This window comes from Mastomys coucha, unplaced genomic scaffold (genome assembly GCF_008632895.1).
Source record: "Mastomys coucha isolate ucsf_1 unplaced genomic scaffold, UCSF_Mcou_1 pScaffold5, whole genome shotgun sequence".
NCBI lineage: Eukaryota > Metazoa > Chordata > Mammalia > Rodentia > Muridae > Mastomys > Mastomys coucha.
Window position 1 is genome coordinate 97,113,700 of NW_022196911.1, and position 14,371 is coordinate 97,128,070.

At 50.7% G+C, this 14,371-nt stretch overlaps 1 protein-coding gene across 11 annotated transcripts in view; it reads left to right on the forward strand.

The window, feature by feature from the left end:
- Window positions 1–14,371, forward strand: part of Atp6v0a1 (ATPase H+ transporting V0 subunit a1) — a 54,761-nt gene that overhangs the window by 38,946 nt on the left and 1,444 nt on the right. For 6 of the 11 annotated variants that reach the window (XM_031355089.1, XM_031355096.1, XM_031355088.1 and 3 more), the window contains exons 19-21: window positions 478–495; window positions 6,764–6,881; window positions 7,348–7,519. In XM_031355089.1, the coding sequence (XP_031210949.1) occupies window positions 478–495; window positions 6,764–6,881; window positions 7,348–7,519 (308 nt within the window). The remainder of the gene's footprint in view (window positions 1–477; window positions 496–6,763; window positions 6,882–7,347; window positions 7,520–14,371) is intronic. The other 5 variants (XM_031355094.1, XM_031355098.1, XM_031355093.1 and 2 more) reach the window with 1 other exon arrangement.

Below are 14,371 nucleotides of genomic sequence, written 5' to 3' on the forward strand. Positions count from 1 at the left end.
TAAATTTTGCTATCTGTCTTCTTTTTAGACTGAGAGGAATCAGGCCAAGCTAGCCTTTCCTTTGACCCTACTTCCAGTTTCAGCTATTTAAAATTCATTCTCCTTGCCCAAGCATTCGTGGCGTAATGCCTGCAAAGTGAACTAGTAGCTCTCACCTATTCATTGTTTGTTTTTTTCTTTTTTAAGCAAATAAAATAGCAAGGGACCTAGGCTAAGTTTTTCAGTCTAGCCACTTTGACTATAGCTTTGTTTTTTATATGTGTGGGTTTTTTTTTTTCAATTGCAAGAGTTAGGGTGCCTTTAAAAATACGTATCTTAATTCTATGATTTCCCTTTATGTGTATGCTAAGGAAGAGTGCCTCCAACACAGTACCCCCGTTAACCACTCTTCCCCCGAATAGTCAGAAATGCGTGCTCATAGCTTGTGACCTTGTGTGTGGCACAACTTCCCACTAAGTGTGAATTTGTGTTTTCAAGCCTACCGAGGACGAAGTGGTAAGACCCGAGCCTTCCTTCATGTCTACCCGGGGCTTCTCTCTTCCCATCCTTGGGCTCACTCTGTTCACCCTCCTGCACCCCGGGGCCACACATATGACACCGTGCATCCCGCATCTCACTGGCCATGTCTAACCAGTCTGTGAGCCTGCATCCGAAACAGTTCATCTCCATTAACTGCATCTCATATCGGTCACCTCTGTCCTTGTGCTGTTGACTGCTGATCTAATACCTCTGAAACTGGCTTGGAAGGAGCTGCGAGGAATGTCTGTACAGGCATTCTTGAAGTCCTTGACCCAGGGTTAAATCCCACGGGGCTCCACCTTCCTCCCCTGTTATGTGTTGGTTGCTCTGCCACTGAGGGGTAGTGGTGCCCACCCTGCTCCTCTGAGTGCTTGCAAGCAAAGCTTACCCTTCCTCCTGTCTAAGGTGCAGCCTCTCCCGCTGCCCCCCTGTCACCTCGGTGGTACTTCAACTGAGGGCCACGAGACCCTTGCTTGGAGTCAGTCTTAGCTCCACCTGACCTGGTTGAGAAGTAAACCGCTTTCCAAATGAGCTTTGCCTCTCAGGTACATGCAGGGAAAAGAAATCCATGTGCATGAAAGGCCTTCTATGTTAAGTACATGCAGAATAATAGAACAGAAAGAATGCTAAATGCTCAGGCCATGGCTAGAGTCCTGGGCCTTGTAGCTCAGCAGCAATCCACTCACTAATACTCACATTTTGAGATAGGTTTGAAATGACCTTTCCGCACCGTTTGCATCTTCCCCTGAACCTCTCTCTAACATACCTATGCTATTAACCGTTCCCTTCCCTCTCCCGCTCTCTCCAAGGACTAGTGCATGACCATGGGAAAACCTTTGCTGTTCTGTGTCAAAACAGGCAGTGTTTGGTCTCCCTGATGGCTGGAGAGGCTTCCTTGCCTGTGCTCCTGGACCAGGTGTCTGTGCAGAGTTGCTGGCTAAGCTGCCTGTCATGGCTGAGGGAGGGGGTGAACGGGATTCCGTGCTGCCGAGGAGCCTGACCCTCTGCGTGTATCACCGCCTCCCGCAATACTGCTCCCCAAAGGACTACCCGATGTGCCAGTACCTTCACCATCGGGAGAATGTTCTAGTCAGCTATCTAGTGCCAGTGTCCTCAGATAGCCATGTCCCGGGAGCTGGACAGTCAAGAAGACAGCCACAGAACACACTAAGGAAGTTAGCTCTTCCTGGCTTCCGCCATGATCATAACTTTGCCTTTTTCTGGCATTGATTCCCCCACAGCCAAATTTAGAAAACCGATATTTTTTGTAATGGTTTCAAACAAAGGAGTCTTGAAAAGCAGTGCAGCGAACCTCTATAATTCCCCACATGTTTATTCCAGGCAGGGCAACTGTGCCCTCGCCTTAGGAAGCACTCAGTCCCGGTCCAAACCAGACCCAGACTAGTTGATATCTGGGATATCTCTGAAGGCTGTAACCATTCAACAAGGGTCGGTGGCCCCTCCCCCACTGTGTCTTCTCACCCACTGCTTTCACCAATTCATCCCCTCTCACCCGCCATCTGCCAGTCACGCACCCTCAGGGTGTCAAGCACTGTGTGGTGCTATAGAAACGGAGAGATCGTCCTGACAAGGTAGGGAGCTGGTCTGTTGACAGACCCCATGATGGCTGCATGCCCAGGATGCTTTGGAAGCACAGAAGGGCGCCGGACAGGCACTGGGGGGATTGGAAAGAGGGCAGGAAGGATTCCTTAGGTTCCTCCTGGGCTGAGACTGGCTGAGCAGGAGTGTCAGGAGGCAGAGAGAGGAAGAGGGCAGACCCACCGCCATCTACAGTATCAAAAAGATGAAGTCCTACAGGCTCAGCTCATGCTCAGGGGTGGTCCAGCTTTGCTGGAACTGACATGGGAGCTGAGGACTCATGAGAGGAGGGGTTGGCAGAGAGAGACAGAGGTTGCAGTCTCATTTTGGCAACAAGGAGCTCAGAGTAGCGAAGCTGAGATGCATGGGCCCTGTGCTGAAACTCCATGGGTAGAGCCATGGAGTACACTGGGAGAGAGCGGGGCACAGCCTGGAGGCAAGGACATCCTGTAGTGTGATGTGATTTAGTTAGTAAAGGACTGGGTAGCTTAACGTGAGTTAAGTCACTCAAGTGGGGGAGGAGGGGTAGAAGGGAAGGCCCTGGCTTGGCTATGCGACAGACAGCAGGCATAATCTTGATGGGACCAGAGGACAGACTGCTGTGTTTCAGTCAGCAGAGGTATTGAGTCTGGAGGCTTGTGGCACGCCAGGAGACAGCATAGCTAGCCAAAGGTGGACAGCACAGAGGTGGGGGATGGGCGGCACAGAGGTGGGGGGTGGGCAGCACAGAGGTGGGGGTGGGCAGCACAGAGGTGGAGATATTTGCTTGAGAATTACTCCTGGGGTTCCCCATGTGACTATGCCAGTCCCACAGAAAAGACTTAGAGGCGAGGCCATCACTCCATGGAAGGGCATGATGCAGAGGAAGGAATGTCAGAGAGGAGGAAGGCCAAGAGGCAAGAAGCATCCCGAGGAGAATGGGCACAGCCTTAGTAACGGGTGCTGCAGAGTGCAGCCTGGTGGGTGGGGGGGAACAGAGTGACTGTCAAATGTAACCACTGGGAGACCGTGTCACCACCTCCCTTAGAAAAGCCATTCTGGAGCCGGGCGGTGGTGGCGCACGCCTTTAATCCTAGCACTTGGGAGGCAGAGGCAGGCGGATTTCTGAGTTCGAGGACAGCCTGGTCTACAAAGTGAGTTCCAGGACAGCCAAGGCTACATAGAGAAACCCTGTCTCAAAAAACAAACAAACAAACAAAAAAACCAAAAAACAGAAAAGCCATTCTGGAGGATGATGGGTGAGAGCCAGAGAGAAGTTGGGAGAGAGCACAGATAGAGGGCGGGGAGGGACTGCTATCACAGCAGACATGCTTGTGTTGGGCGAATGACGACTCCCTCCAAATGCAGGAATACAGTTCTCCCTTAATTCTCATCCCTCCTGATAAAAAAAACATTCCCAGGAAGGTGAGAAGGAAGGAAAAGAAAAAGCAAGGGTTTTGCCGGAAGTGAAGCTTTTCCCCTTCTTTCCTTTTCTCTAGAATGGACATGGAGACAGTGTCTCCTGTAGCCCAGGCTAGCCTAGAACTCACTATGTAGCCAAGGATAGCCTTGAGCTCTTCACCTTCCTGCATCTACCTTCCAAGTGCTGGGATCACAGGTGTCCACAACTATACCTGGGCCTCCTTTATTTCACTTTTTCCCTTTTATTGAAAATTCCTTTTTTCCTCACACAGTATGCCCTGACTATGGACCTCCTCTTTTAATGAGAGAAAACTGGGCTGAATGAAATGAAAACACTGAAACCACCATCCTTTTACTGAGCTCAGGAATAAAAGCTGGCTCTCCTTGGAGCTCCGGGCTTTCTTCTGCATTAGTTCATGCAGCCGGTATAGAAAAAGGGTTTTGTTTTTTTTTTTCCCACTGCTGGACTGAGGTAGCTCAGGGTAACAAGGGCCACTCATTTTCAGAGTAAGAGGCCTGAAGACAGGAAAGTCCAGAATTCACAGGGTTAGACAGAGATGACTGGACATGAGGCATTCCCAAGGCAGCTTGCTAGAAGTGGTCCTTCTTCCTACTCTGGCCCTATCCTTATGGCTTGCCAGCGCAGCCCCTTAATACAGTATAGAGGTGATAGCATACAACAGGCCCTGACATGAGGACAGGGGAAGCCCACAGAGCCTCGGGAGCCCGAAGGTTGGCAGCCATGCTGTGCAGCTCTCCAAGAGGCAATGTCAGGAAGAAAAGCACGACTTGATCTGTGGTGGACTTTTTGATTTCTCCACCTGAGAGCCTTCTAGAGCATACTGAGTTCAGAAAACTGCTCCTAAATGTGAACTTCTTCCAGATCCTGAGCTCTACCCTATCCCCACTCTTTTTATGCAATACAGAAAGTCAGACCTGGACCTAGGCCAGGGCAAGTGTCCCGGCTGAGTTGTACCCTGGCTCCCGACACACTTGTTTTGTTACAGTTTCTTAGGGACATAGTCTCACTGTGTTGTCCAGGCTCTCCTCAGCCTCATGGTCCTCCCATCTCAGCCTCATGGTCCTCCCACCTCAGCCTCCTCCTCAGTGTGGGGATTACTGCTCGAGCCACCGAGCCAGCCACACCTACAGTGTTTCCCAACTAGCTCTTCATGTGGGAAATCTGTGGACTTTTGGCAAAAATTTCTCCTGGTGATTTTTCTCAGAAGTCAGAGAAGGAAGTTGTCCAGATCTCAGAAGACTGGGAGGAGCAAGTAAGGAGGCTTGCAGAGCTCAGTGTGCAAGTAGCTTCCTGCCTGGGAACTCTCCGTCTGCCCTTGCCATAGTCCAAGAAGAATACGCACAGAGCTGTGCTGTAGGGCAGGGATCCGAGGGGCCAGGCCACTGGTAGGGTCCTACAGTCTCTCGCTCAGACAGTACTGTGATGGTTGATGTTAATTCTCGACCTGACAACACCTGTGAGGCAAGCCTCAGGCCATGCCTCTGAGAGGGTTATTGCAGTTCAGTTAAGGGAGGTGAGACAGAGCTTAAAAACAGGTGCACCATTCCTGGGTTAGGGCCCTGCACTGAAGAGAGGAAAAAGCAGGCAGACCTGCGTTCACTCAGTGCGCTCTGCTGCTTGGCTGTGGGTGTGACGTCACCAGCTGCTGTGAGCGCCTGCTGCCTATGATGACAGCACTCTGAAGTGTGAGCCAAAAACCCTGTCTCCCCTAAATCATTTTTGTCAGGGTATTTAATCCCAGCAACAGGAAAAATAATAATAATACAGTGTTTATTGACTCAGTATGCCCCACTGTGGAGATCAGAGCCCACCAGAGAGAGAGAGAATTATTGAAAACGGTGTGGCTGGGCGGTAGTGGTGCACACTTTCAATTCCAGCACTTGGGAAGCAGAGGCAAACAGATCTCTGTGAGATTAAGGCCAGCCTGGTCTACATAGTAAATTCCAACACAGCCAGGTGTACACAGAGAAACTCTGTCTAGGAAAAAAAAAAGATATACAGTATGGCAGAGATGGTGGCTCACAGCCTTAGAGGCAAATGGAACTCCCGAGTTCAAAGCCAGCCTAGTCTACAGTGTGAGTCTACAGGACAGCCAGAGCTACACAAACCATGTCTTGAAAAAACAACTCCCCTCCTCCAAAAAATATATACAATGTGGACCTGGAGAGATAGTTCAGTGGTCAAGAGTACTGGCTGCTCTTCCAGAGAACCTTGGTTCAGTTCCCAGCACAGGCATGGATGCTTACACAGTCGACTCCAGAAGCTCTAGTGCCTTCTACTGGCCTCTGCAAGTACTGCATGCACATGGTGCCCAGGCATACATGCAGGAAAATAAGTCTTTGAAAAAAAAAAAAAAAGAGCAAGATACACGGTGTAATGGGCATGGTGGCACACACCACGAAAGCCAGTCCTCGGGAGTCAGAGGCAAGCAGATCTCTGAGTTCGAGGCCAGCCTGATCCACAAGGTGAGTTCTAGGCTAGCCAGGACTATGTAGTGAGATACTATATGAAAAAAGATAACACACTGAAGCTGGAGAGATGGCTAGGTCTTCCATGGGACCTAGGTTCATTCCCAGCACCAGCATGGTGGTCACAACTACCTGTAATTCCATCTCCAGAGATCCAACACCATTTTCTAGACTCCAAAGACACTGAATATGCACTTACATGCAGGTACAGTCTTACACACACACACACACACACACACACACATACACACACCAAGATAGGCAGCGTGGTGGTGGTGGTGGTGCACACCTTTAATCCCAGTTCAAGGCCAGCCTGGTCTACAGAGTGAATTCCAGGACAGCCAGGGCTACACAGAGAAACCCTGTCTCCAAAACGAAAGATAGACATTTCCTGATGCAGTGGGCCACACTGTGAAGCCAGCACAAGGAGGTAGGGTTCCAAGTTCAAGATCAGCCTGGAACTACATAGTGAAATTCTATCTTTAAAGAAAACAAACAAACAAAAAAAACCAGTATAGCATATTGATATGTATTAGGGTGCCCCAGTTAGAAACCAGGCCAGCAAGGATTTCTGGGGAAGTCGTTGCTGAAATCACCACTCATAAATCAACACCAGTACTCAGCCCTTCTACAGGTGAGAGGTCAGCTATAAGGAATGTAGCCCCTGCCCTGGTATGGGCTCCGGGGACCACCCAACTCCTGAGCACTCCCTTCCTCCCCTGATCATCTCCTCTGTGGTTTCTTCCCATGCCAGTTTGACTTTGGTGACACCATGGTCCACCAGGCCATCCACACCATTGAGTACTGCTTGGGCTGCATCTCCAACACTGCATCGTACCTGCGGCTCTGGGCCCTCAGCCTGGCCCATGCACGTGAGTGTGCCCTCTCCTCTGGGAACTCCCTTAGAGTGGTGGGGCCTTCCTCAGCACATGAAGGTTCTGGAATCTATCCAGCGCCTGTCTCCAAGAATGAATACAAAGAAATCACGTCAGCCGGGTGGTGGTGACGCACGCCTTTAATCCCAGCACTTGGGAGGCAGAGGCAGGCGGATTTCTGAGTTTGAGGCCAGCCTGGTCTACAGAGTGAGTTCCAGGACAGCCAAGACTACACAGAGAAACCCTGTCTCGAAAACAACCAAAAAAAAAAAAAAAAAAAAAAAAAAACACGTCACCAACTCTTATTCAGGTTAGCTGTTTATAGTGATCTTGCCCAAAGTGGTCAGGAACACAGGGCTCAAGGAACTCACCATGGGAATGGTGGAAGAGAAAAGCGCGAGGCTCATCACGCCCGTGCCCTTTTGCTAAGCTCATTTGCACCTTGTGTCTCCCCCACCCCCAGAGCTCTCTGAAGTACTTTGGACCATGGTGATCCACATCGGCCTGCATGTCCCGAGTTTGGCCGGGGGGCTAGGGCTGTTTTTCATCTTCGCCGCCTTTGCCACACTGACTGTGGCCATCCTGCTGATCATGGAGGGCCTCTCAGCCTTCCTCCACGCGCTGCGGTTACACTGGTGAGTGGCAAGGGCGAGGGGTGGGGCAGACCACGCCTCTGCTCACAAAGAGTAGACCGTCCTGTTGCTGAGCACCAGAAGTCTGTCCCTACTCCAGTTCTCACTGCAGTACTCCTCCCCAACCTTCCCTGGCACAGAACCCCGAGAAAGGGCCACTGGAAAGCCAGCTGTCTTTTCATGGCTTCCAGGAAAGGCTCCCACTCCTTGCTTCAGTATTCCTCAGGCTCCCGAGTGCTCAGGCCTGTGACTCCTGTCTTTAGAGCACTAGACTGGATCCCATCCAGGAACTGCTAGAGCGCACTCTATCCCGACTGTCCCTTACTGGGCCACTATGCCCGTGCTGCCTTGGTGGGGTACTAGGTACGCCAAAGCAGCTTTTCCAAAGGCGTGTGTGTGTGTGTGTGTGTGTGTGTGTGTGTGTGTGTGTGTGTGTAGGGCCGTGGTGTGTGTTCTCTAATGTACTGTGTGACCCTTAGGGACTCTATATGAAGAAATGGCTCAGGAATAGGGGAGCCAGAGGCTGGGCTGTGACTGTGACTTCAAATGAGGGTTGCTAGGCCTAGCAAATACAAATCCAAGAAAAGTCTAGAGGTGTGGCCCAGTGGGTTAAAGCATTTGCCCTCAAGCCTGATGACCCAAGTTCAATCCCTCAGAATCACATGGTGGAAGAAGAGAGCCAACCTTTGTAAGTCGTCTGTACACACACACACACACACACACACACACACACACACACGTAACTGTAATTTAAGAATTCTTTAATAATACAGGATGTTCAGTTAGATTGAGTTTCAGATAAACAGTGAATATAATTTTTATATGAATATTTCTTTTTTTAATTGTTTTTTTAAATGTTTATTTATTTCATGTATGTGGGTACACTGTCGCTGTCTTCAGACACACCAGAAGAGGACATCAGATCTCTTTTTATAGATGGTTGTGAGCCAGCATGTGGTTGCTGGGATTTGAACTCAGGACCTTCGGAAGAGCAGTCAGTGCTCTTACCCGCTGAGCCATCTCGCCAGCCCCTGAATACTTCTTAAATATGCCTGAACCATAATTATCCTGAAAGCCAGGAAGCCTGTGTTTTGCTAACAGCCCTGCCTCAGATTCTGCCTCTCTGGGGCTCCATTTACTCCTTTGTGTGGTGTTCTCCATTTCAGGGAAGGGTTAATCTCAGCATTCTGGACCGCACACTGTGAAGGGGTCAGGAACTCAGAAAGCCCTGGCTGAGGTGATGGGTGGTGTGGTGATCTCGGGGTTCCACAAGGGCTTCATTGCACAGCCCTGACCCAAAAAGCCCCCCATCCGTGGCTCTCATCTTCCTCTCCTGGCTGCATTGCAAGTTTAAGATCCTGCACCTGGCTATACCAGGCTATGGGGAGAGTTGACGCCTGTTAGGGGTGGGCCATAGTCCTCCCTCCCTAGCTGCTTTAGAAGGCCTGTGCTGCGTCAGCAGAAGCTGCTCTCTCTGAGCTGGCCCTCTCCTGGCTCCTCTTCTCTGCACCCAGTGGTTTGTTTACTGTAAGCCTGAGAGGTTGGGAGTGCTGCGTGCTTTCAGCTGCTGGCTTGGCACCCTCTCTTCAGTTTATCAGCCAGCGTTCTGCTCCGCAGCATACCTCCTCAGCCGCTCCCGTGAGGGAATGTCTATGTAACCAGCCACCCTACCCCCACCCCCCACCCGGCTGTGACACCCCACCCAGCTTTTTCTTGTCGTCTTGGCCCACTTGCTTTCATGTTCATGTCTGTGTCTCCTGAGCTCCAGATTGGAGGGAAGAACACCTACCGCTCCTTAATTCTAGCCTGTGTTAAAGCCTGGTTGCCTCCCACTCTGGGCACGGTGAGGTGCCACGAAGGTTGGGTCAGAACCATCAGGCAGATCAACAACACAGAGGTGCCATGATGTGAGGAGGTTGCCTGGCCGTGGGTCTCACTGTTATCAGGAGCTGAGGCAGTTTGGGATGCCACGTTCTATTGCCAGATCGCCCAAGATTGCAGGCTTACCTTTGACCTTTGAGTGACTGTGTGCCTTCCTCCACTCTCCTAAAAGAACATGGAGAAGTAGCAGTGGTGTGAAGTAGGCTTCTGAGACAAACGGACCTCACCGGCAGGTGATCCTGAGCTCTCTAAACGCAACTTTGTCTCATATGGAGAGAGAAGATAGTAGCCACATGGCAAAGTTACTGTGAGAAACAGAAAATAATACACTACTAAGTGTGTGTTACATGGTCTGACACACCGTAGTAGACCACCACAGCTGAAAAGTACTGCCTTATAGAGAGACCTGGCTGCGTGCCCCATAAACAAGCTTCTTAGGCTGGTTAGAGAATGGCTAGACCCTAAAGGAAGTATGTGCTGTCATCTGAATGCCCACCCTTACGCATAGTCTGCAAGCACAGGCTTGAAGTCCGCACCTCACACTATTTATCTGTATGGTAGTGTAAGTATTGAGCAGAAGAGGAGAATCAGAGGGAGCCTCCAGCAGCTTTCAAAACCCTGGCTTTGGAGGGATGCTTGGGCGCCCTCTGTTGGCCACATGCAGAAGTATGCCAAGACCTAGAAGGAGCTGAGCAGGTGATATAGCCCTCTGGTGAGAGGTGGGAACACCTGGCTGGTCTTGCTGAAATGGTCCAGGGATAGTGCTGCTGAGCCCTGGCACCAGACACAAGCATCTTCACACCTCACACATCGTCTCTGGCATTTCCCTGGTACACAAGTTCTGAGTTTCTGTGGTAGGATTGAGAAGGAAAACATTTAATTTGATTTTGATTTGATTTGATAACACAAGCCACTAGTCTGAGATTTGTGAATGCCATAAGGTCAGTGACATTTGAAAATATAGTTTCTTTCTCCTGGATTGTTTCTCTTCCCACCTTCCACGGAACATGTGCTTGGTATTCATGCCACCAGAATTAGACAGGAAGCCGGGATCTGGTTATAAGCAACCATCAGGATGATACATAAGACTGTTGTCATGGCACAAGAGTCCATCTCTATCCATCCTGGTTGATGAAACAGAACTGGGGAGCAGGCATGAAGAATGGTGTGTGGTGCCGAAATAAAAATCCTGGGAAAATAGTCCCAGGCTGACAATGTCAAATGTCAGGCCTGATGTCCAAGCCATCAGATGATGTGAACAGTGGAGGCAGAGCTGGAGAAGCAGCTGCTCCAGGCCTCTTCCAAAGCTGCCTCCCTTCACCACACCCCCACCAGGAAGGGAAGAGGCCCCACAACCCCTTCCTCCTTCACCCAGCCCTGAAAAGAGGTCCCCTAGACCATGGCAGGAGTACTCAAATCTGTGGGCTCTGTCTCTGTCTCTGTCTCTGTCTCTGTCTCTGTCTCTCTCTCTCTCTCTCTCTCTCTCTCTCTCTCTCACACACACACACACACACACACACACACACACACAGCAGGCAGAGGTGGCAGAGAAGCCTGTTGCCCTCCTGATACTCTTGAGTTGGAGGTTCATCTCAGTAGAGCTGAACAGCAGAAGAGCTTGCAGAGTCAGCACAGAGCAACTTTGGGTCCGTACTTTCTCAGGAAGCACACGCTTCCCTGGCTGGGGGAAGAGGGTGGGGTGGTCAGAGGGAAAGTGTTTTCCATCTCTGTACTTGGAACTTGAGGTGAGGACTCTGTGAGTGGGAGGTAAAGTCAGATTTGACCTCTAGATAACCCAAAGATGCCGGCCTCGTGCTCGTGTGTGTGTGTGCGTGTGCGTGTGCGTGTGCGTGTGCGTGTGTGTGTGTGTGTGTGTGTGTGTGTGTGTGTGTGTGTGTGTGTTTGCATCATAAACACTGTGGAAACAACAGAAAATTTAAAAGATCCAAGATGTTCCTGGTTAGGACTGCCCTGAGCTCCTGCTGGTGGGAAGGCTTGTACCAGAGGGATCTCGTCTATCAGCCCACACAGCAGAGCTCTTATGGCTCAAGCCAAGCATAGGCAAGCAGGGCTTTTGCTGAACAGGCTAGGACCCCTTGGTCCTCTAAGGAAAACTCGGGCTCCATTTGCCCTGTTTAGAAATTAGAATTGTCTGACTTTGCAATCGACCAGCCAGGGAGTCCGAGTTCTGAATGTGTCCTTAGCACTGGAGGCATGAGTTGGGACCCATGACAGCACTCTTGGGCTAAAGAGTATAGAGTAAAGAGAGATGCACATCTTGTGTTTAGTTGTTCAGAAATACCCATGCTACGTGTGAATGGGGTCTACTTAAAGCCAGTGGGAGTGAGAGAACAGGAGGCTAGCTACCCCTTCCAGAGCCAGCTCTGTGCTGGGACTTAAGAAGGGCTTAGCAGCCCGCACTGCAGTGGTGGCTCTAGGCCCTGGAATCTAGCAGCTGATGTTATCTGGGTTCCGTTTTTCCTGGGCCCTGCCCCCTGCAGAATGTGGGAGCCGGGCACCATATGATCAGTTCCGTGCTTCTCCCCACTTCTCCCAACAGGTACAGCCCGTAGCTCTGACACTAAGTCCTCAAGCAGGCACCCCAGAACTGAAGGGGCAGCTGGGACTCTCTGATCTACCCCTGGCCACCTCCTGCCCGCCATTGTCTAGTTGATAACTAAAGCTGAAGGGTGGGCTTTGAGCTGGGTTAGTCTCGAGGCCTCGAAGCATCCGTCACCTGTCCCCTAGAGCCCACCACGGTCCCATCCCTGTCTGTTTTTGCAAGAGTCACACAGTCCCGAGAGGAAACTATGTTCCAGAGCTGCTCGGCGTTTTTCTCTGAATCATGCGTGCATGTTTCTGCCCATATTTGGTGGTGATTTGGCTGCTGGGCTGCCATCCAGGGGAGTGTGCGGGAGGAAACAGGCCGGCAGCCCTGCCGTTTTCCTGCCCCTCTGAGTAGGAAAAGGCCCCAATGCCCAGCAGGGATGGCTGCCGATCTGCCTGGGAAGACAGTTAAGGCCCTGTTTTTCCTTTTAGTCCCTAGAGAAGAATTCTTTGTCAGATGTTTTTGTGGTTGGAGAATATTTTTGCTTTGAGAAGATTCCTCCCCCACAAGCCTCCCCCTCCTTCCTAAGAGTTTTCCTCCTCTGAGCTGACCACCTTCAACATTTGCTCTCAAGTCTCCTCTCCTTGGTGCTGGTGGGGTTGTTTACCCAGACTAGAATTCTTCCTGGAGGCTCCCTGAGAGATAGGCTGTGTGAGTTCCCAGCAGGAAAGGGTTTGGGGGGGCTCTTCTTCTTCGTTAGCTTATTGCTGTCATACTGTGCTTTCTGGGCTGCTCCAGCATTTAGCACAAACAAAAGGGGACAGAGAGAATGAGATGTTAGGACAGACCAACTTATCCAGGTATCCTCTCTTGCAGCTTGCTGAGGGTGGGCCTGAGCTCTGAGGAGGTGGCAAGGTGGGCCTGTGGGAAAGGCGCTGCCACGGAAAGGTGGATAGGGAACTGATTCCACAAAGCTTGACCTTTGACCTCCCCTCGTAATAAATTTGAAAGTTTTTTTTTTAAGATTTATTTATTTTATATATGTGAGCACATTGTCGCTGTCTTCAGATACGCCAGAAGAGGGCATCAGATCTCATTACAGGTGGTTGTGAGCCACCATGTGGTTGCTGGGCATTGAACTCAGGACCTCTGGAAGAGCAGTCAGTGCTCTTAGCCACAGAGCCATCCCACCCTCACCTCCCATCCCCCGCCCCAGCCCCAGAGGTCAAGGAGACAGCCCAGTGAGTAACCCAGAATCCTCAAAAAGCTGCGTCTCGGGGTTGGTATTGCTGCGGTGAGACGCCATGACTTTGGCAACCTGGGGAGAAAAGGCTTGTTTAACTTCCACAGCACTGTTCATCATTGGAGGAAGCAAGACAGGAATGCAAACAGGGCAGGAAGCTGGAGGCAGGAGCTGATGCAGAGGCAGTGACTGGGTGCTGCTTACTGGCTTGCTCAGCTCCTCACGGCTTGTTCAGCTGCTTTCTTATAGAACCCAGGACCACCAGCCCACAATGGGCTGGGCCCTCCCCCATCAATCACTAATTAAGACAATGCCCTACATGCTTGGCTACAGCAGTCTTATGCAGGCATTTTCTCAGTTGAGATTTTTATCTCTCAAATGAGTCTAGTCTGTCAAGTTGACAGAAACCATCTAGCACAGGCGGGAGAGGCAGAGAGAAAGAACCTGTCTCCACAGAGTTATCCTCTAACCCCACACATACTGCGGCACACGCATGCCCACAGACAAATACCATACACATACATCATAAACGAAAATGAATTAGTTAAAAGTAGATCCCCACAGTGAGCTGCAAGCCGGAAGCAGTTTCCTCAAGTTCACCTGGGAGGGCAGAGTTGGGGCAAATAGAGAACTAAATTCTGAGGAAGGTTGCTCTGGGTCAGGCATGGTGGCATCCCCTCTAGTCCCAGCTATTCTGGAAGCTAGAGCAAGTGGATGGCTTGAGCCAGGAGTTCAGGGCTGCCTTGTGGGTGCTGGGATTTGAACCTGGGTCCCCTGGAAGAGCAGTCAGTGCTCTTAGCCACTGATCCATCTCTCCAGCCTCCTATTTTTAAAACGTTTTTATTTATGTGTCTGAGTGGGGGTGTGAGGACTAGAAGAGGGTGTCAGATCTCTAGGAGCTGGAGTTACAGGCAGTTGTGAGCAGCCATGTGGGTGGTGGGAACTGAACTCAGGTCCTCTGCAAGAGCAGCTCATGCTCTAACCATGGAGCCATTTAACCTCCTTATTTTATTTTATTTTATTTTATTTTATTTTATTTTATTTTTGACAGGATCTCGCTACGTCACCCTGGCTGGCCACAGATCCAGCTGCCCCTGTCCCCCACAGCTGAAGTGTGGGCCACCATGCTCGGCCCTGTTTCATTTTCCCTGTGAAGTGACAGCTTTGCTCTTCTTCGTTCCAG